This window comes from Cebus imitator, unplaced genomic scaffold (assembly GCF_001604975.1).
Source record: "Cebus imitator isolate Cc_AM_T3 unplaced genomic scaffold, Cebus_imitator-1.0 Scaffold251, whole genome shotgun sequence".
Lineage (NCBI taxonomy): Eukaryota > Metazoa > Chordata > Mammalia > Primates > Cebidae > Cebus > Cebus imitator.
The window spans coordinates 647,348-670,362 of record NW_016107566.1 but is presented as its reverse complement, the minus strand read 5'-3'; the positions used below and the strand labels follow the sequence as shown (position 1 = coordinate 670,362).

General features: G+C 37.0%; 1 protein-coding gene and 1 pseudogene across 5 annotated transcripts in view; both read right to left on the bottom strand.

Annotated features, from left to right (window-relative positions):
- Window positions 1-5,945: 5,945 nt before the first annotated feature.
- Window positions 5,946-7,428, bottom strand: LOC108282764 (annotated as a pseudogene). Its single transcript, XR_001816576.2, has one exon. The product of XR_001816576.2 is annotated as a fructose-bisphosphate aldolase A-like (transcript).
- A 6,990-nt stretch (window positions 7,429-14,418) lies between these two features.
- ARFIP1 (ADP ribosylation factor interacting protein 1) overlaps window positions 14,419-23,015 on the bottom strand; it is a 122,075-nt gene continuing 113,478 nt past the window's right edge. For all 4 annotated transcript variants that reach the window (XM_017498765.2, XM_017498768.2, XM_017498764.2 and 1 more), the window contains one exon: window positions 14,419-16,293. In XM_017498765.2, coding sequence (XP_017354254.1) covers window positions 16,138-16,293 — 156 coding nt within the window. In that variant the 3' untranslated portion in view covers window positions 14,419-16,137. The remainder of the gene's footprint in view (window positions 16,294-23,015) is intronic.

The following is a 23,015-nucleotide window of genomic DNA, read 5'->3' as shown; positions in this document are numbered from 1 at the left end:
CCTTCAAAAAAATCAATAAATCCAGGATCTGTTTTTTTTTTTTTTAAAAAAAAACAACAAAATAGACAGACCACTAGCCAGATTAATAAAAAAGAAAAGAGAGAAGAATCGAGTAGATGCAATAAAAACGATAAAGGGGATATCACCACAGATTCCACAGAAATACAAACTACCATCAGAGATTAGTACAAACAACTCCATGCACACAAACCAATAAAGCTGGAAGAAATGGATAAATTCCTGGACACTTGCACCCTCCCAAGCCTAAACCAGGAAGAAGTTGAAACCCTGAATAGACCAATAACAAGGCTAAAGTTGAGTCAGCAATTAATAGCCTACCAACCAAAAAAAGCCCAGGTTCAGATGGGTTCACAGTCAAATTCTACTAGGCATGCAAAGAGGAGTTGGTATTACTCCTTCTGAAACTATTCCAAACAATCCAAAAAGAGGGAATCCTTCCCAAATCATTTTATGAGACCAACATCATCCTGATACCAAAACCTGGCAGAGACTCAACAAAGAAAGAAAACTACAGGCTAATATTCATGATGAACATCAATGCAAAAATCTTCAATAAAATACTGGCAAACCAATTGCAATAGCACATCAAAAAGCTTATCCATCACAATCAAGTAGGTTTCATCCCAGGGATGCAAGGCTGGTTTAACATATGCAGGTCTATAAACATAATCTACCACATAAACAGAACCAAAGACAAAAACCACATGATCACAACAAATGCAGATAAGGCCTTCAACAGAATTCAACAGCCCTTTAGACTAAATACTCTCAATAAACTAAGTATCAATGGAACATATCTCAAAATAATAAAAGATATTTATGACAGACCCACAGCCAATATCACACTGAATGGGCAAAAACTGGAAGCATTTCCTTTGAAATCTAGCACTAGACAAGGATGCCCTCTTTCACCACTCCTATTCAATATAGTATTGGAAGTTCTAGCCAGAGCAATCAGGCAAGAAAAAGAAATAAAGGGTATTCAATTAGGAAAACAGGAAGTCAAACTCTCTCTATCTGCAGACGACATGATTGTATATTTATAAGACCCCATTGTCTCAGCCCAAAACCTTCCCAAACTGATAAGCAACTTGAGCAAAGTCTCAGGATACAAAATCAATGATCAGAAATCACAAGCATTAATATACACCAATAACAGACTTAAAAAAAGCCAAATCAAGAATGAACTGCCATTCACAATTGCTACAAAGAGAATCAAATACCTAGGAATGCAACTAACAAAGGATGTAAAGGACCTCTTCAAGGAGAACTACAAACCACTGCTCAATGAACTATGAGAGGACACAAACAGATGCAAAAACATTCCATGCTCATGGTTAGGAAGAATCAATATTGTGAAAATGGCCATACTGACCAAAGTAATTTATAGATTCAACACTATTCCCATCAAGCTACCTATGACCCTCTTCACAGAACTGGTAAAAAACCACCTTAAACTTCATATGGAACTAAAAGAAGGCCCACATAGCCAAGTCAATTCTAAGCAAAAAGAACAAAGCGGGAGGCACCACGCTACCTGACTTCAAACTATACTACAAGGCTACAGTAATCAAAACAAGGCTACTGGTACCAAAACAGAGATATAGACCAATGGAACAGAACAGAGGCCTCAGAGGCAATGCCACACATTTACAACTATCTGATCTTTGACAAACCTGACAAAAACAAGCAATGGGGAAAGGATTTCCTGTTTAATAAATTGTGTTGGGAAAACTGGCTAGCCATGTGCAGAAAGCAGAAACTGGACCCCTTCCTGACACCTTACACTAAAATTAACTCCAGATGGATTAAAGACTTAAACACAAGACCTAACACCATATAAACCCTAGAAGAAAATCTAGGCAAAGCCATTCAGGACATAGGCATAGGCAAGGACTTCATGACCAAAACACCAAAAGCATTGACAACAAAAGCCAAAATAGACAAATGGGATCTAAATAAACTCCAGAGCTTCTGTACAGCAAAAGAAACTAGCATTAGAGTGAACCGACAACCAACAGAATGGGAAAAAATTTTTGCAAGCTACCCATCTGACAAAGGGCTAACATCCAGAATCTACAAAGAACTAAAACAGATTTACAAGAAAATAACAAATAAACCCATTCAAAAATGGTTGAAAGACATGAACAGACACTTTTCAAAAGAAGACATTTATGAGGACAACAAACATATGAAAAAATGCTCATCATCACTAGTCATTAGGGAAATGCAAATCAAAACCACATTGAGATACCATCTCACGCCAGTTAGAATGGTGATCATTAAAAAATCTAGACAACAGATGCTGGGGAGGATGTGGAGATATAGAAACACTTTTACACTGTTGGTGGGAGTGTAAATTAGTTCAACCATTGTGGAAGACAGTGTGGCGATTCCTCAAGGACCTAGAAATAGAAATTTCATTTGACCCAGCAATCCCATTACTGGGTGTATATCCAAAGGATCATAAATTGTTCTATTATAAAGACACATGCACACATATGTTCATTGCAGCACTGTTTACAATAGCAAAGACCTGGAACCAACCCAAATGCCCATTGATGATAGACTGGACAAGGAAAATGTGGCACATATACACCATGGAATACTATGCAGCCATAAAAAGCAATGAGTTCATGTCCTTTGTAGGGACATGGATGAATCTGGAAACCATCATTCTCAGCAAACTGACACAAGAACAGGAAATCAAACACTGCATGTTCTCACTCATAGATGGGTGTTGAACAATGAGAACACATGAACACAGGGAGGGGAGCATCACACACTGGTGTCTGTTGCGGGGGAATAGGGGAGGGACAGTTGGGGGTAGGGAGGTTGGGGAGGTATAACAGGGGGAGAAATGCCAGATATAGGTGATGGGGAGTGCGTGGAGGCAGCAAACCACATTGCCATATATGTACCTATGCATCAATTCTGCATGTTTTGCACATGTACCCCAGAACCTGAAGTGCAATGATATATATATGAGACAAATAAAGATAAAGGGATGTAAGGGCAAATGAGAAAGTCCAAGCATGTCACAAATGGTACCTGTAAGTCATAAGAAGAAGATTTATGGAAAAAACTTTTATATGATTAATTTGTCTCTAATTAAAGGGAAAGTATTTACAATAGTCTTTCTAGAGATTGAGTTTTAATTTTTTTTAAAGACATTTATACACTACAGAATTGGGTAGAACAATGAAATTTTCTGAAGGTATTTATTAAGTCTTAATATAATTACAAGAGATTTTAATTTTTTTAACCCAAATTTTAATCTTTCATTTCATCTCCCTGTTTTCAACTTTCTCTCCTCATTTAAAAGTCCTGATTGATAACTCTAACCTTCAACTCATTTTCAGCTACCATAGGTTTTATTTCTTTGGGTTCTAACTATTTGTTGTGGGTTGATGCTAAAAATGTTTTATCTTAAAGAAAATGCTTACTTCCAACATAATATTCTGTGCCCTTGGCTTTAAATTGTTTTATGAATCAGAAAATTTTCACTATGACTCAAGCAACACTTCCTATATCTAACTAGTTCAAGTACACTTTTCATTAGTTTTGACTTGCAGATTTTCTAAATAGACTCCCTAGAGGGACCAGTATTTGCACTGCATTTCTTTTGCCTTTGGTTAACTGGCGTAACAAAGATTTTATGCTTTATGAAAATAATCTGGATGTCAATATTATTAAGTTTTGGTTTTCTTAGAAAAAACAAATTGAAAGAAAATTTTAAATTAAGGTTATTACATCTGTGTAACTTTCTACATGTGCTTTTAAAGTCCTTATGCTATTAAGTTACAGGGGTTTGACTCCAGAGCCTAAAAAGGACACCAAGTCCTGCTAAATTTTAAAACAATGATAGCAGTTGAAGCCTCATCTTCAGACCCAGTAGCAGATGCCAATCAAAATAAACTCCATTCATGACACACAGGGCTAGAAATTAAAACTATTCAACTCTTCAAGGCCAAGGACTATCACAGAAGAGTCAGGCATGTGAGTAAGTGCTGATTTGAGAGATAAAGTAAGTTCAGTTTCTCTATAAATTAACTGTTAATGTGAAAGGCACACTAGTGCAAAGCTAGCACATGGGCCCCTGTGTCAGATTAACAAGGTTTTCTTGGAATATTAACTCACTCCTTAATACATGGTATAAAGGTTATAAAAGGCTTATGGAAATTATTTCTTATGGTCAAGATGATTAAAATTTTATAGGTTGTTTATAAAATTTTGAAAAACAAATTTAAGTGGCCTCATGCTGTCTTTAATTATTAGAGTTTAATGTCTGGGAAATTAAGTTTTCTCTCTCAAAGAATAAAGGTATTAACTTTTTTTGTAATCTTTATCACTTTGTCTAAATGAGTGACTTATTTTACAATGACCTGTGATTCTATTTTGTGATATTAAGTGTTTTAAACTTTTTATATTTGACAAACTCCAAAATCAAATTCTAACTTTGGTCCTCATTAATTTTGTGCTAGTCCCCTGGAGTCAAAAGAGATGTATCCGGCTTATTTGATATAATAAAATCATACAAGTATTGTCAAATATGAAAGTGTTTAAACTTCTTTGGATTATATTTATATAAATGTGTTATTAGTATGTGTTCCAGAACTGTGTGAAATTCCTGTGATTCTGATATATTTTAGCACATGTTATCAGTAGTAATTATGGTTATAATGTAAAATCATTGTATGCCACAGAAGTAACCAAATTTCTTTGTCAGTTGTGTCTTAGTAACTATGATTGTTCTAAGACTTTTGTCATCCACAGTTGTTTTACTTTTATTCTTTTTAAATGGTGGTTTTATAATCAGCTATGGGACTCTTGACAGGTGCTTTTAAATGCAGGTTTCTGATAACTTTGGAGGTTGTGACACTAGAATAGAGGAAAAACTCACAAGACTCTCATGAAGAGCTGAAATGCTCATGAATATCAAGCAGAATAGCAGTTAACTGCAGGACCAAACTAACAGAAGACTGAAATAATCCTTTTATTATTTTTTGCTTAAAAGATTGCTGATCCTTTGTTTTTCAGAGCCAAGAAAACTTTTGAGCTTTTTACAGCTTTTAACATTTAAGTATATTCCTATAAATAAAATTTGAAGCATACTTCTGTCTACCTAATTTCTCCAAAATTTGGAAACTATTTGTATTTTTAACATATGACAATAGACTTATTTGCATAAGTGCAATAACAATGTTTTCTTTTGTAACAGGACACAACTGGAGCCACAGGTTATTTTACCAAGGTCGACTGGAATGGCAAGCTTTCAGTTACAAACAGTCTCCTTTAAGGAATCAAAGTTGACTTATAGGGTCAATAAAAGTCCCTTGGGAAAACTGGCTTCATACCCTGTCTACACAGTCCCTGTGGTAAGAATGTCACTTTCTGACAAGCCCAGGAACCCCAAGTTTTCTTGGGACCTCAAGGTGAGGAATTCAACCAATTAATACAGGTATTTGCTAGCATAGGCTGAGCTTAGGGCATATAAAGTTGAATCTGAGATTCCTATGGAATAAAGTTCTAGCAAAGCCAATTAAAAAACAAAAACAAAAGGAGCCTACATGGCAAATAATTACCCTTGCTGACTTTATGCAAATACTCCAGCCAAGTATGATAAGACTAAAACTTATTTTGCAAATGAATTTGTCTTTGTCTTGAGTAAAAATGGGACTGGAGAAAGAATTATGTTTCAAAATAAACTATAGTACACCTGTTATTAGATTCTAGTCTTGCCTAATGTTTTTCCCTTTTTATTATTTTCTACAGTTTGGACTGAAATCTAAAACTTTCAATGGCTACAAGTCTCCAAAATAATGTTTTCAATTTTTTCCTTTCCTTTCCTTTTGTTCCTATTTTTTTCTGATTTGAAATCACTAAAAATTGTGCTGTACTTTCTTTCTCTCCACCCCCCATGCCCCCCTTAAATAGCTGTTTATTGGCAGTGTGCTGGAAAGGGCGATGGAGTTAGCATTCACAGACGACACCACACATCACTGTCACAAGGGAGGCAAGAGTGTGGGCAAGCCAGTCTGGAGCCCCGGAGTAGGAGGCCCGCTCTTCAAGATATTGTGGGACGGGGCAGGGCCTGGAGTGTTGGGGTCAGCTTGGGAACACCTCCGCTTAGTAAGGACTCGCTGGCAGCAGCCCCAGCCTGACCGCTTGGGGTGTACTTTCCTTGACAGGTGAGGCTGTTGGCCAGGGAGGGCTTGATGTACTCTTCCTGCGCCATCTTCTTGTTTTCCTTCTTCCCACCTCAGGCCTTCAGGGCAGAGGCCGGCAGGGCTCGGCCCTGGGAGAAGGTCAGGGCCCAGGGCTTCAGCAGGGGCCACTTGTTAATGGCGTTGAGGTTGATGGACGCCTGCTCCTCACTCTGGCCTCCAGAAAGGAAGGTGATCCCAGGGACAGCAGGGTGGGGGGGGGGTGCAGGGGGGAATTGTGCAGCGCAGCGCTGTGACAGTCACCACGGCAATCTCCTCCTGAGAAAAATTCTGAGTGCAGGCGTAGCCTGGGGTAACCATGTTGGGCTTCAGCAACGTGCCTTCCAGGTAGATGTGGTGGTCGCTCAGAGCCTTGTAGACAGCAGCCAGCACCTTCTCAGTCACATACTGACAGCGCTTCAAGTCATGGTCCCCATCAGGGAGGATTTCAGGCTTCACGATGGGCACAGTGCCATTCTGCTGGCAGATGCTGGCGTAACGGGCCAGGACATTTTCCATGGTGGCGAGGGCTGAGGGGGTGTGCTCCCCAATCTTCAGCACACAACGCCATTTGGCGAAGTCAGCGCCATCCTTCTTGTACTGGGCACAGCGCTCAGACAGCCCATCCAGCCCTTGGATGGTGGTCTCACCATTTCTCCCTGCCAAGGGGACCACGCCCTTGTCTACTTGGATGCCCACAACACCGCCCTTGGATTTGATAACTTGGGGGAATTGACGCCCATCATCAGCCTTCTGGTAGAGTGTCCCGTGGAAGAGGATGACGCCCCCGATGCAGGGGGTCATGCGGTCATCAGCTGTCAGCAGCAGCTGACAGTAGAAACGCAGGTTCTCCTCAGTGTTCTCGGTGCCAATGGACTGCAGCTGCTTGGCAATGCTCCCAGTGGACTCATCTGCAGCCAGGATGCCCTTGCCCAGGGCCACGATGTGGTGAGCGATGTCAGACAGCTCCTTCTTCTGCTCCGGGGTCAGCGCTGGATATTGGTAGGGCATGGTGCTGGTGGCAGCAAGTTCCTGGTACGGGAGAGGGGCGGGTGTGCGGGATGTGGCGCGGAGGACCGCGGGCTGGCGGGTGGACTCAGGGAGCGAACGCGGCACTCCACTCGTCACCAGGACACCTTCTGCAGCGCGTTCCAAGAGGAACGCAGCCGAATCAGCCGCCTCGGAGGGTGCGGCGCAAGGGGCAGGCTGAGCTGTGCTTTCTTAAAGCCCTGAAAACTGAAGTGAAACAACAAACTTTAGTAGAAGATAACATCAGCCTATTTTCACATGTAAACCACTTTTATACCTGCTGCCTGCTAATATATGGACTTCAGAATAATATGGCCTATACTGATTTCCTAATATCTTCATTCTTTTTGTTTGTTGTTTTTTTCTCACTTTCTCCTCCTATTTTCTTTTTATAGGATGTGAGTCTTCACAACCTGCTGAAAATGAGCTTTCCTAATAACATGGGACCTACCCATCTAGGAATGAACCATCTTAGCCATGAGAGATCAGATATAACTTGAGACCAGAGACTCATTTTCTTCTAAAGTGCTTTCTCCGAAAGATTTTAAAAAGAAAAAGGGGGAAATGTGAAAGGAAAATAAATTTTGAGACCCCCAAATCACTAAGCCAAAGGGAAAAGTAGAGCTGGGAAATGTGTTGTGCAAATCTGCTTCTCATGCTATTCCTAAATGAGATAGCTACAAAGATTAAAAAGCTACACACCTCCCTCACAGTTTGCACAGAAGGAAATTCCTTGTGGACAAAACAGACAGAACTCAAAGTCATCATCCCTCGGTTCACTGCAGCTTTGACATGGTTTGGGAAGAAGAGGGATGGATTGAGTTCTTTCTTCAGAAATTTCATGAAGTAAGCAGGCAAAGAGGATTAAGAATTGAAGCATGTAGCTTTGATCCTCCACTTCTTTTAGGGCTGCACCAAAGCGTGGGGATGCCTGCTTTTAAATGAGACTAAGTGTGGCCTTGGTAAGACAATTACCTGTCTGTTACTGCTTGGGCTGAAGTGTTGCCATAAGCTAGGTGAACAGGATTCCAAAGAGGCTACTATAAGGAAAAATAAAATCATAATAATGAAAAGTCAGCAGACTAGAAATGAAATTAATCGTTGAAGCTAGTTTTCTACTAGTGAATGGGAATTCACATAAAAATGAGCTAAAAGAACTAAACAGGCAGAGTTCTTCCTAGAATAAATCAAGGTCAGTGTTGAGGTCACTGGAAAGGAAGTCTGGAGTGGCCTGGACTGAAGCTGCTTGTGTTTGGGGAAAAAAGACTTGTTTTCATTGCTGTAGTCATAAGCATAAATAGTGACTCCAAAGGCTCGAAAACTCAAAAGACAGCACAACAGCCTCTTAGTAAGTCATTGTATTTTTTTTTTAAAGGACAAAGGGGCAAGTTAGGGCCACAGCTTACTATGAAGCTTTAATGCTTGCCTTTCCCTTGTGAGTTTAGGCAAGGTCTCTTATAGACACACACAAAATTTTGTCATTAGACATAGCTGTTCATTTGCAATTTCTAAGAATTTTTTTTTCTCATTTTATCGCTGGCTTCATTGGAGAAAAATGCTAAAAGTTTCACAGAGAAAATATGGTGAGCCTTTTCAGAGAAACAAAATTTTGTGAAAAAAAATTGTTAGTGCCCACTTCAGCAATCATCTGACCCTCTTCAAGGTGTTAGAGGAATCAAGTGGTTAATGAAAGTCAACACAGGTAAGCTGACCAGTCATTCAGCAAATACTCGTTACTGTTTAAACTTACTTTTTTTTTTTTTAAACTCACTTGATAGTACCTGTGATTACATAGTAACCATTGCCATGGTTAAAACTCAATTCTCCAAACTTTGCCTGGGTGTTTTTGCTACTTCTATTATTAATATAAACTAGTCAGAAAATTTTAATCCATAGTATTTTCTTTGTTCTTATGGGAAATGGGGTGGGGGAATAGGAAAAAGAATTTGAGAACAATGTAAATAAATATCCATTACTTATTTGAGAAATGCTTTAAAGAGTTAAGCAATTTTATTAATTTTAGAAGTGTGCATCAGAGAAAACTTGACCATCTCATAAAATATATTTTTGGATTGGAAATAATCATTATTAAAACTTACCAATGTATATTTAAAGACTCTTAAGTTGTTATAGTAAATAAAGCTCTAAGCAGCTTAATTTAAAAAAAATTATACTGGTACTGAATAGTAGTAATATGCTTATTTACAAGAAGAGGGCAAAAAAATTGAGACAAAACAAACCACCCTTATTAGGCTAAAAGAAAGTTAGTGTTTTGTTTTTGAACTTTACTTCCCTAGTACTTTCAAATAGCTATTTAGAAAGCATCAATTTGGGGCCAGAAGCAGGGGCTCATACCTGTAATCCAGCACTGTGGGAGGCTGAAGCAAGAGGATTGCTTGAGCCCTGGAATTTGAGACCAGCCTGGGCAACATGGCAAAACCCGTCTCTATAAAAAATACAAAAACTAGTTGGGCATGATGGCATGTGCCTGTAGTAAATATAGTACTTTTTTTTTTTTTTGAAAAGCTTCAATTTGGAAGTGAGGTGAGAAAAACAAGAGAAAAAGATCTAGTTTAGTGAATGCTTGTTTTTCTGCATGAAATCTTTTTATATAGTCATATCCTAAACTATTTCTGCCTCTTTGCTTGTCCTGTTTCTGTACTCTTTACTGACAAACTGCTCAACTTTATACTTACTTGAATTTCTGTTTCCAGATACAAATCAATTTATCTCCCATGCTAGAGGAGAAATTCTAGTATCTGTAGGAGTGGAGCAAGTGGTGTCGTCTATACGAAAAACAGCCTCTGACTGCAACCTGGTGCAAGAGGAATGCTTTAGTGAGTCTTAATGACTTTCTGGACCAAACATCCTTTTTTTTTTTTTTTTTTAAATGTCATTATGAAAAACATTTTTAAAAAGAAAATATAAAAGACTAGTACTATGGAACCCCACGTATCCACCCACTTATTTCAACAATTGTTAACATTTTGCCATATTACTCTGACATCTTCTCTTTTTCTCTTCTAGCTTTCTCACCATATATGTGAATACATATGAATGCATGTATATTTGCTGAGCCATTTAAAAGTAAACTGAAGACATCATGCTACTTTGGCTTTAAGTAGTTTGGGCATGCGTTCCTAGTAAAGCTGTTCCCCTACATTACCACAATATAATCATAACTAAAAAAATTAAACATAAGTTCCTAGCAGCATGAAATATACACTCGGGTAACTCAGTTCTTTTTCCAAATGTCTTATATAGCTATTCTTTTGAACTATCATCTCAAATCTTTGTTTTCTAGCAGTATTACTAATATCTTTTGTGGTGGACTTTTTGAAGAGATCAAGCCAATTATGTTGTAGAATGTCTCAGATTCTGGATTTGTCCAGTTGATTCTTCTTGGTATAATTTAACTTGGTCCTTAGCCCCTTGTATCTTCTGTGCACTGGAATTTAAGGTAAAATACTTGATTAGCTTCAGATCGAACAATTCCAGCAGAAATATGTGACAGTGTATAATTTATATCTCATTATATCCAAGGCACAATGATTACTAGATTATACATGGCTTTAAATTTGATCACAATTTAGGTTGTTTTCCCCTTTCAAATGGAATCATTTGTAGGGTAATACTTAGGTATTATGGAAATAGTCTGTTTTCCCTTAATCTCTCACTTAATGATATAAGCATCCACTGGCCATACCTGTGTGAATCAATTATTTTAGTCATGGTTGCAACATGGTGACTTCTCTATAATTCTGCCATTCTTTCTGTAGTAGAAAGAATTACATTACAGAAGAATGGTCATTTTAAAAACTGGTCACTCTTCTGTAAACATCCTAATGTCTTAGGTAACATCCCAACATTAATTTAGAATAAGTTATAAATGTACCGTCTTTTTTTGTACTCATTCAAACGAAATTGCAGTGCAAGCACTGAATGCTTTTCTGCATTTGAATTTTGGATCAAAAACAACACATTTTTATACACTGCTCCTTTGAATTAAGAACTATGCAAAGAGGCCAGGCGCTGTGGCTCATGCCTGAAATCCCAGCACTTTGGGAAGCCAAGGTGGGTGGATCACCTGAGGTTGGGACTTAGTCTGGCCAACATGGCGAAACCCCATCTCTGCTAGATACACAAAACTTAGCTGGGACTGAGCAACAGAGTGAGGCTCTGTCTCAAAAAAGAAAACTATGCAAGGAGTTGGGGATATAGGGTGAGTAAGACAGTCTACCCTGTGCCCTTCTTAAGAGCTGAGTGTCTAGATAATAAGTATATATTCCTCAAAGGAAAGGATAATTATCTGCCTGAGGCTTTAGGCAGTTTTTATAAAAAGCTTCCTAATTGTAGAATCAGAAATCATTTAGGCAGAGAATAACAGTAAAGCAGCATATATAAATAATTTATCTTGAGTACTTTATTCGTTATTCTAAGGCTTCATAATTTTAAAACTTTTCAGGGAGGCCAACAAGATTATCTTCCTCTCACTACTCTATAATGTTCTACTCACAGTTGAAACAAAAAGTTTTAGAGTTTGCTTCTTCTTTAGTAGAACATCAATAATCAAAGCTCCAAGATATAGTGAGATGTATATGGCTTACATTCTTCTCCCTTCTGTGCCCTAAGTTATTATATGAACATATACACTTGTACCAAAGGCAAAGTGATATGAAAGGCTAAGTCACAGAAAGTTATTTTTAAGATAACAAATCTTACATCTTCCTTATGAATCAGCAATTCACACAATATTTGACAGAGTTTACGGCAAAGCCTAGCTTGGACCCAAACAAAACTGTGGTTTTGCTTTCTGCGGAAGCTTCACTTGTTAAAAAAAAACCAGAATGCTCAGTTCTGATAGCACACTAATCAATTAACTGCACAACAGTAGAATTATGGTCCTCAGAATGGACGTAATTTCCTCATGTTTATAGTCTTTTTCCCTACCAGAGCTAGTACCAGACTAACAAGCAGTTCTCACTTAACATAAATAAATCACTAAGAATCAACTTTATTTCACGAAAACAAAGCTGAACTTCATAGTTTCCTGTACATTATGATGACCACTTGGCAATTTATTATAAAGGTCCATTTATGCTGGGAAAGCTGTTGAACAGGAAACCTTCAAGTGGAAACATAGAACTGAATTTAATGAAAGTCTTCAAAAAAATTGTTCGCATTGTCCTATTTTAATAGGTCCTGCTATACTGTAAAAATAGTAAAGGAACTGTGATCTTGGGAAATCTTTGAAATAATGCAAAATATAACTGGTCTTCTAATCAAAAATAGCCTACTCAAAACTGGATAGTTTTAGCTAATGTGAAGATTTGTAGTCTTAAAGGGGGGGAATTTGATTTTTTTAAATGCCTAAATTTGGTTAGAATTGAGTGATCAAAGATTTCAGGTAGCTTCAATTCTCCCAGACAACTGAAAGGTTAAAAAAAGAAAGGAAAAAAAAAGAGGTACTGGCAAAGGATTTTTAGGACTATTGCAAATATAAGTATTTAAGTGGTATTTCATGAAATTAGCATAAATTATACTTGAATGTTGCACTGAACTAGCAACTCAGATAATTTATTTTTCAAAACTAGTCATCTCCAGTGCAAACTAAAGGAGAATGGACACATTTTGAGGTACTTATTCTTTCAATTAACAGTTCCATGATTAGAAGAAATTTAACTGTAGTGTTTTCAATATATATGTTTACTTTATATAACACTTTTCAAGCTCACCTGATTTCTTTTGCAGAATATTGCAAGTTAAAGGTCAGTGGATAGAAAGGAAGGCATCTTGCATACTTTGCAATGTACCTAGCATGAAGTCATCTGGGGGTAGTTGGATTTTTTTTTTCCTCAACGGGAAAGACATTTAATACATATTAAACTTATCTAGAGAAGACACTTGACACTTTTGACACATTGATTTAATTATGCAGTTGAAATGGCAGGATTTAAAGGGGAATTCAAGTATATAGTTGCAAATACTCATCTGGCATTACATTTGGAGATGGGGGTTAGCAAAGTCAGTTTAACATATTTTGAAGCCTTGAAAGTTTCATCTGTAAAAAAAAAAGTGTGTGACATAATCTCTAAGGAACCTTCTAGTTTCACACTCTATGGGATAAGCTTCAGTAACATTATCAGTGTGTTTTGAATATGGAAAAGATGCTTCTTAAATCCTAGATTTCAGCTAAATTGCTTCTGCAAACCCAGATAGTTCCTGAACCCTAAGATTTGGAAGCTTTGGGATGAAGAGTTTAATTTCACAGACCAGTTCTTCAGTGTATTTTTTTTTTTCTAGAATAACAACTTCTATTTTAATGAGCGACAAGCCAGCCATTTCCATCCATCCCCTGCTCCCACAACCTATATCCCCAAACTCTCCAGTTCGTGATTGTTCAGGTTTTATCTTCCTTTTTTCCCTTTAATTTAATGTATAACAGTACTAGCTTAAAAAATATATTAAACAGGCACATGTGTATGCTCTTACAGGTGTAAACTGGCACAGTCTTTCTTGAAAGCAAACAGGCAATATATTGCAAAGTCTTAAAAGTGTGTATATAATTTTGAGAGCCCATTTTCACTTCTAGGAATATAACCTAAGGGAATAAGTAGGTAGAAGCGCAAAGATGTAAATGTATGTTATATTAAAGGATATTCAAAATAGATCTTGTAATATAAAAATCCAAAACTAAAATATCCAACTTCAGAGGTGTTGGGTGGCTCCAAGTACTCACTTGGGAAGGTACTTATTATCTTCTATGACTTGAAATTTTCTTCTAATTCTTTTCTATAATGAACATAAATTACATTCCTAACAAAGTAAATGTATTGCTGGCTAAATATATTAATTTACTTTTTCTTTTGCTCATGTACCCACTATCAGAATCACTGATATTTTAAATTTATTCTGAAAAAAAAAAATCAATCCATGAAACTGTTTAGCTCCTTAGGTAACGTAACTGTTATTGAAATGTCGTTAAGACTGGACATGTTCAGCTCTCAAGAGATTCACATTGAGAAAAAAACATAGCTTACTGAGCTAAAACAATTATAAGTGACAGAAGCACCATTTATTTTAAAGTTCAGAAAAGACAAATCGTGTGTCTTCAGAATTTCCAAATATATACTTCTTAAACTATGAAGGGTCAGAGAAAAAATTTACTGCAGCAAACACTTTTAATAAGAATACAAAATTCACACCAGAGGCACATTCTGGGGAATGTAAATGAACTATCACAAGTAGTAATTCTGCTGGAAGAATAAAATAAGGCTCTCTGAGTAAAAATATACAGGAAGGAATGATTTAAAATAGGTTTATGATTTACAATCACATTACATTGTATTAAGCACTCAAAACAGGCATATTAATTAAAAAGCCAGCTAAAAGGCATTTGAACATATATAACAAATCTTACAGTCCACAAAGTTCATGTATAACAGTAATTTTAAGTACTTCATTTTAACACAGAAGAAATGAACAGGTGAGGGATACCTCTCAAAATATTAATTTATGTCTATGACAAAAATGAAAAGAGCTTTACACTGAAAATGGATTACGTTGCTGATAGAACCATGTAGTGGACAGGGCAACCACATTAACACAAAACCAATAGTGCTGAGCAACTAAAACAGTACTGGCCTTTCCAATCCTTTCTTTCTGCTACGACCACACTGTCCCAAATTACCTCTTCATTACCCAAATCAAAGAATCCTTCCGTTTTCCCATTCCTCAAAAGGAATGAAGAAAAACCAAAGAGCAAACTCAAAAGTTGATTTTTACCATAAACCTCAAATGTGGCTTAATGAGTACAAAGAAACCCAACATTTATACATAGTGCTCCTTTCCATGGAAGGAATAGACACATCAAACATTATCCAACAGGGGCTTCTTTATGGATTTTCTACATTGGTTGAACAAGAATTACTGTATCTGAGAAGGCACGTTATCTGTGATTTAAGGCTTAAACGGTATTGTTACATATGGAAGTCAATAAAAGCTGTCTACATATTCACTTCTATCAAAATGGAACCAACCCAAAAACTAGTTTTCTAAGTACAGATTTCTACTTGAGAAACCACGAAGAATTTCCATTCCCACATCCACCTGTCAAAAAAAAAAAAAAAAAGAATTCCCTTAAGCAGGTTTCATTATGAACCACAAGAAACTGCAAATGCAACTGTCCAATGACTTTGGGTGAAGAAATTCAGAAGCTTAAAAGTCTCACAGAAATGACAGTGTCATTTCTGTGTCTTTAAAAATAGTCTAAACAAAATTACAATGGTACAGATTCATTTTTAAAAAGATATTTGCCACAACTCCACAAGCTAATCAGTCATTCAATAGAGCTGCTGCCTCTATGTGGACGCTGCAGGAACACCATATAACTTTACTCTGCAAAATAGTTTCTTTTTTCTTTAATACATGAAAATGAATCTCTTAAAGATGTTTAATATATTCATATATAAAATATCTGATGTTGATACAAATCATGTAAACCTCCCTTTGGAAAAGTTACAATTGGCCCTCATTTCCAGGACCAAAAACCTTGAATTTTTATCTTGTCAGTGCAAATCTATATTAGATGTTTTCAAACTACAGAAATAGCCATCAACCCTCACAATACAAAAGGATTTCTCAAAAAGGAAAATTATTGTGTTCAGATTATAGAAACTATGTTTACATTAAAACCACCCACCTTCCCATCAAATTTAACAGTTCAATTGTTAAAGTATGAAAAAGGGAAAAATTAAAGCTGTTTGTGCAAGACCACTACAATGGCTGTCACCCCTCCCACTTCCCCCAACTCTGCTTAATTCTTGTTAAGTTTGTTTAGAAATATAACAATGCGACTTTCTTTTTATTTTCTGGTGTGATTTTACTGTTCTTCAAGCCAAGATGGGGCATCCACTCCAGGGGTTTTCAATTTGATATGGAACTGTTTAAGTGTCTGTTCAAGCTGCTTCTGATTCCCAGCAAAGTAAGCGGCAATGGCATTGTGGAAAAGGACCAGCTGATTGTGCAATACTTTAACCTGTGGACAGGGCAGAGTTACAAGACCAAGCATTAACACCAATAACAATAAAATAGAGGGTGATTTATTACATTCCTTAATTGAAGAGTATATCTCTCTTGAAGAAAAGCTGGTTTAATAATGACCAAGTATTTCACACATACGAAGCATACACTGACTTTTTAATTACCCTAAAGAGAATAGGTCAGTTTTAAGATGCCAAAATATATACCCTGTTAACCATTTTCAAACATTGAGAGGATTAATTAAAAATATCATTAAATCCTCATCAAACTAAGTATATTCAAAATCATGTGAGATATCAAAAAGGAAAAATTATACATAATTACTATACAATGTATGAATAGTAAACATGGACATCATTAAGTCTAAGCTTTATGTAAGCCAAGTAGCCTGGATACTTTTGGATAGTCACTTTCTTTGTAAAGAATCAAGCAAGTAGCACGTGTTGCCCAGAAAATCAATTTACTTAAAGCTCAGATGACTCTCAATTATTTTCAACTGCCTATTGCTTCTGCTGATATGAAGAGTATATTTTAACCAAGTCATACTATCTCTGTAAGTCTTTCTTAAAGAGATAATGCATCAAAAAAATTTACAAATTGTTTCCTAAGGTTGTTTTTGTTTTGTTTTGTTTTGTTTTTTGAGACAGAGTCTTGCTCTGTCGCCCAGGCTGTTGTGCAGTGGTGGAACCGTGGCTCACTGCAACCTCTGCCTCCAGGGTTCAAGAGATTCTCATGTCTTGGCCTCCCGAGTAGCTGGGATTACAAACGTGCACCAACATGCCTGGCTAATTTTTGGCCAATTACATCTGAGAAGATATCCAGCCTCATTAGGAAATAGGAAAATGCAAATTAAAACTAACATGGAACACCACTTTATACCCTCCACATTAGAAAAACGAAATAACAACTCATATACACCATTGACGGGTGTATAAATATATACAACTGTTTTTGAAAACAATCTGGCATTAACTAGTGAAATGAAATATACAAATACCCTATGCAATAGTAATTTTACACCTAAGAATCTGCCCTAGAAAAACTTGCATGTGTGTTTCATGAAACATGTATATTCATGTTCATGGCAGCACTGTTTTTAGCATTAAAAAAGCAAGAAAACCATCACAAAATTGTATATACAGAACAGATAGAGTGGTTTCTCAATGCAATGGGGATACTATATAGGAGTAAACATAAGTGAACTGCAGCTACATGCATCAACATGGATGAAACTCATGTCTCAGCCTCCAGAGTAGCTGGGATTACAAACATGCACCAACATGCCTGGCTAATTTTTGTATTTTTAGTAGAGACGGGGTTTCACCATGTTGACCAGGCTGGTCTTGAACTCCTGACCTGAGGTGATCCGCCTGCCTTGGCCTCCCAAAGTGCTGGGATTACAGGCGTGAGTCACTGCGCCCAGCCATCTGAGGTCTGACAACTGTAAAATGTTGAGTATCAGGTCAAGCAAAACAGTTTGCAAAACATCTGTGATAGGTGTTCAAAAACATACATAACTGAATATATTCATATGTGCAAAACTGTAAAGAAAACCAACAGGAACAATAAATAAATTCAGAATAGGGTTATAGAGGGAGCAGAGTAGAGAGGATAAAGCAAAGAAAAAGCACAAAGTATGCTTCAAAATTATTAATAATGTTTTGTTTCTTAACTTGGGTGGTGGCAACATGGCTGACTTTTTTTTGCTATTTTTGTTACTTTATATTTTGTCTGTATGTTAAACACTCTTTTATTAAAAAGGGGAAAAGATTATGAGAGCCAATGTCTATTTATATCAACTTTGTTGAAGACTTGCACTGTTCACAAAGTTCTAATAAACTACAGACATCCCATTTTATATTCAGAGGTGGTGAAAAAACCACCTAAAATGTTACTTGCCTCCACTCACATATTAAATATTACAGAGGGTCTGTTATGTGTCAGGCACTACTCTAGGCGTTGGGAATGCAAGCAATTTACAAAACAGGCAAACATTTCTTCTCAAAAGAAGTTTATGTTCTATTGAGGGAAGACAGAAACATTTAACATATATAATTTGTTAGATGGTGATACACGTTACAGAGAAAACTAAAGCAGCAATGAGGAATGTGAGATGTATGTACAGGTGACGCAGTAGTAATTTAAATAGGAAGGGCTCACTGAGGTAACAACTGAATACAGATTTAAGGAAGTGAGAGAATAAAGTTATCTGGAAGAAAAACGTTCCAGACAGAGAAAATAGCAAGTTCAAATGGCCTGAGGTAGGCAGTGTGCTTGGTATATTTGAGAAGCACCAACAAGGCCTGTACGACTGTAACAGAGTCAGTAAGGGCCTGGTAATGTGGTAAAGTAGGTAATGGGTGGCTAGATGGTGCAGGCCCTTAGGTATCATTATAACGATCTGGCTCCTTCTCTGAGTGAGATGAAAAGCCACTGGTAGGTTATGAGCTGAAAAATGACAATATTTGACTTAATTTAATAAATATGCAAAGGTAGAAGTAGAGAGACCTATTAGAATATTACAGCAATAAACTGGGTGAGATAATTATGGCTTGGACTACAGTGGTAAAAGAGGAGACAGAAGAGGTGGGATTCTGAATATAATGTGAAGATGACGCCAACGGAATTTGACAACAGATCAAGATGGGAAATGACAGAAACAGAGAACACTCAAAGATGTGCCAAGAGTTTTGCCCCAGGCAACTGAAAGAATGAAGTTGCATTTATAGAAATGGCAAAGACTGTGAGAGGGACGGGCATGGAAGAAGGGAAACGATAGATATTAACAGCTTAGTTTTGGACATGTTTGAGACACCTCTTAAAATAGCAGTTTGGGCTAGAGTTGTAATTTGGGAGTCCTTAATATACAGATGATATTTAAAGCCACATGACTAGGTAAGTTCATAAGAGAGTAGACACAGAAGTGATTCAAGGATTAATTCATGGAAAATGAAGCTTGACCCTTATATCTCAAAATATATACAAAATTTAAGTTGAAATGGATCATGGGCTTAAGTGTCAGGGCTAAAGCTACAAAAACTTATAGAAAAAAAAATAAAGAGAAAATCTTAATGATCTTTGGTTTGGCAAACAGTTTTAAACAATATACACAAAGCATAAATTATAAATGAAAAAATCAATAAATTGGACTTCATAAAAATTTCTCTTTTCAAAAGACATAAAAATGAAAAAGTAAGTCATATATTTGGAGAAAATATTTGCAAAACAGGTATCGAAGAACTTGATTCTAGAATATATAAAGAATTATTGGTTGGGCACAGTGTCTTATGCCTATAATCCCAGAACTTTGGGAGGCCAAGGTGTGCAGATCACTTGAGGTCAGGAGTTTGAGACCAGCCTGGCCAACATGATGAAACCCTGTCTCTACTAAAAATATAAAAATTAGCAGGTGTGGCAGCGGGCACTTGTAATCCCAGCTACTCCTACTCAAGATGCTGAGGCAAGAGAATTGCTTNCCAGCACTTTGGAAGGCCCAGGCGGGTGGATCACGAGGTCAAGAGATCGAGACCATCCTGGTCAACATAGTGAAACCCCGTCTCTACTAAAAATATAAAAATTAGCAGGTGTGGCAGCGGGCACTTGTAATCCCAGCTACTCCTACTCAAGATGCTGAGGCAAGAGAATTGCTTGAACCTGGGAGGCAGAGATTGCAGTGTAATCCCAGCTACTCCTACTTGGGAGGCTGAGGCAGGAGAATCGCTTGAACCCGGGAGGTGGAGACTGCAGTCAGGTGAGATCGCACTACTGGACTCCAGCCTGGGCGACAGAGTAAAACTCTGTCTCAAAAAAAAAAAAAAAAAAAAAAGAATTCTTGCAATCGAATAAGAACAACCTAACCAAAAAAGAGGAAAATACAGATGGCAAATAAGCACATAAAAAGATGCTCAACATCTTTAGTTATTAGGAAAATCCAAATTAAAAACCACAATGAGATGTTACTACACATCCACTAGAATGGCTAAAATTAAAAACCTTGACCATACCTTATTGACCAGAATGCAGGGCAACTGAAAGTCTCATACACAATTGTTGGGATTGCAAAATGGTATAAGTATGTTAGAAAAGTTTGTCAGTTTCTTAAAAACTTACATGTACCTACTAGTGTAACATAATTATGCCACTCCCAGGTATTTGCCTAAGATAAATGAAAGTTGAGACTTCTACATCAAAGTTCATAATAGCTATAGTTGTAATAGCTTAAAACTGAAACAACCCAAATGTTCATCAACCATTTCACGCCAGTCAGAATGGCAATTATTAAAAAGTCAAGAAACAACAGGTGTTGGCAACGCTGTGGAGAAATAGGAATGCTTTTACACTGTTGGTGGCAATGTAAGTTAGTTCAACCATTGTGGAAGATAGTGTGGTGATTCCTCAAGGATCTAGAACCAGAAATACCATTTGACCCAGCAATCCCATTACTGGCTATATACCCAAAGGAATATAAATCATTCTATTATAAAGTTACATGTGCATATATGTTTACTGCAGCACTATTTGCAATAGCAAAGACATGGAATACACCCAAATGCCCATCAATGATAGACTGGATAAAGAAATTGTGGCAAATGTACACCATGGAATACTATACAGCCATAAAAAGGAACAAGATCATGTTCTTTAGAGGGACACAGATATAGCTGAAAGCCATCATCCTTAGCAAACTAACACAGGAACAGAAAACCAAACACTGCATGTCCTTACTCATAGTGGGAGCTGAAAATGAGAACACATGGACACAGGGAGGGGAACAACATACACTGGAGCCTGTAGGGAGTGTTGCCAGAGGAGGGAGAGCATTAGGATAAATAGCTAATGCATTCAAGGCTTAATATCTAGGTGATGGGTTAATAGGTGCAGCAAACCATCATGACACAAGTTTACCTATGTAACAAACTTGCACATCCTGCATGTGTACCGATGAACTTAAAATGAAAGTAACTTAAAAAAGAAGAATTTTAACTTCCAATCTTTTACAATTAGAGGAGAGAATAAAAGCAGAGCGTGGCATTTAATTCATGTGCTGGCCTTGGAGAGAGCTGCTGTAACAGTCTAGAAAGTTAGAGAGTCAGAAAGAAAGTGGAAAGGGCATCCAAAAATTTTTAACCCTGAAAATGTCAATATAAGTCAGTTTGTTTCCCCACCCCTGTGTAGCTGACTAAACACAGAGAGGCAGCTCCTTTTGTAGCTGAGGAAGACTCGGTTAAATAATTTGCCTAAGGTTAGACAGCTAGGTGATAGATGGATTGGGATTTGGGGAACTCAGGAATGTCTTACTCCAAGCCTGATCCATATCCTTTCACCTATTCTAAACTGCCTCTATTCATGGGCAACAAATTTTAGAAAGCTTTTAAACAAAATTTGAAACAGACAAGAAAGAGCAGCAGAGCACCTAAGGAAAAGTGGTGGTGTAGAAAAGATACACAGCACTTTAACCTTGTCCCCAATTTTGTCTCTAGCCCTGAAGCTGTATTAAACATCCTTGGGACAAGGATCTAACACAGGATTGTAGCAGATGAAAGAAATAAAAGTTAATTCTTGCTAAAACGAGGAAGATTAATAAAACAAACTTTCATATAATCTTCCCATATTTACAGAGTAGGAAAAAGTCTTGATCGAATATTTATGTCCTCAGTTAGAAATTATTTAAAATATAAAATATTAGTACAACAGAAAGACAGAGATTTAAAACAGGAGCAAAAGAAGAAGTAACAATTATAATGGAATGGTGGCAAATTTCACAAATTTTAAAAACCTATCAGAAACAATTACAGTAATTTAGAAATACACTAAATCATTACAAACTCACTTATGAAGAACTTTCATAAAGATCTGTCAAACAATGAGCAAAACCACTAGAGCAACATCTACTGAGTGACCTAAACATACCATGCAATACTTTATTTGTTAAAGGGCAAAGCAAACTCCAACACTGACTACTAAGGCAGAAAGACAGGTTGGAGTTTTAAATAGAAACTAGTAGGTAACTGAAATTTAAGAGCAGGACTGATAGATGATGCCAAGTAGATTATACTGAAAACTTTCATGTATCAGTAGAATATAAATAACATTTACAAAGTTACTGAGTGAAAAAACTAATGATAAACATTACCTTGTAGACATTAAAACTATTTAAAAGGCAGTTTCCTTCTACCAAATAAACTTTTTTCTAAATAAAATTTAATTATATAACCTTCTCGTTTAGAGGCACTAAATTTTTTTTAAAAAGCAATTTCTTATTAAAATAAGTTGTCTTCATATATTTAGGTTGGTGCAAAAGTGATTGCAGTTTTTGCCATTACTTTCAATGGTAAAACCTGCAATTACTTTTGTACCAACGTAATATTTATGGTTAAGTTCTTCAAAGTAGTTATCGTTTTTTCCCAATAATTCTATGAAACAGGAGTTTGGCTGGGCATGGTGGCTCATGCCTGTAATCCCAGCACTTTCGGAGTTCGAGGCGCAAGGATCATGAGGTCAGGAGTTCGAGACTAGCCTGGCCAACATATTGAAACTTCACCTCTATGAAAAATACAAAAATTAGCCAAGTGTGGTGGCATATGCCTGTAGTTCTAGCTGCTTGGGAGGCTGAGTCAGAAGAATCGCTTGAACCCAAGAGGCAGAAGTTGCAGTGAGCCAAGATCGGGCCATTGCACTCCAGCCTGGGTGACAAGAGTGAGACGGCAAAAAGAAAAA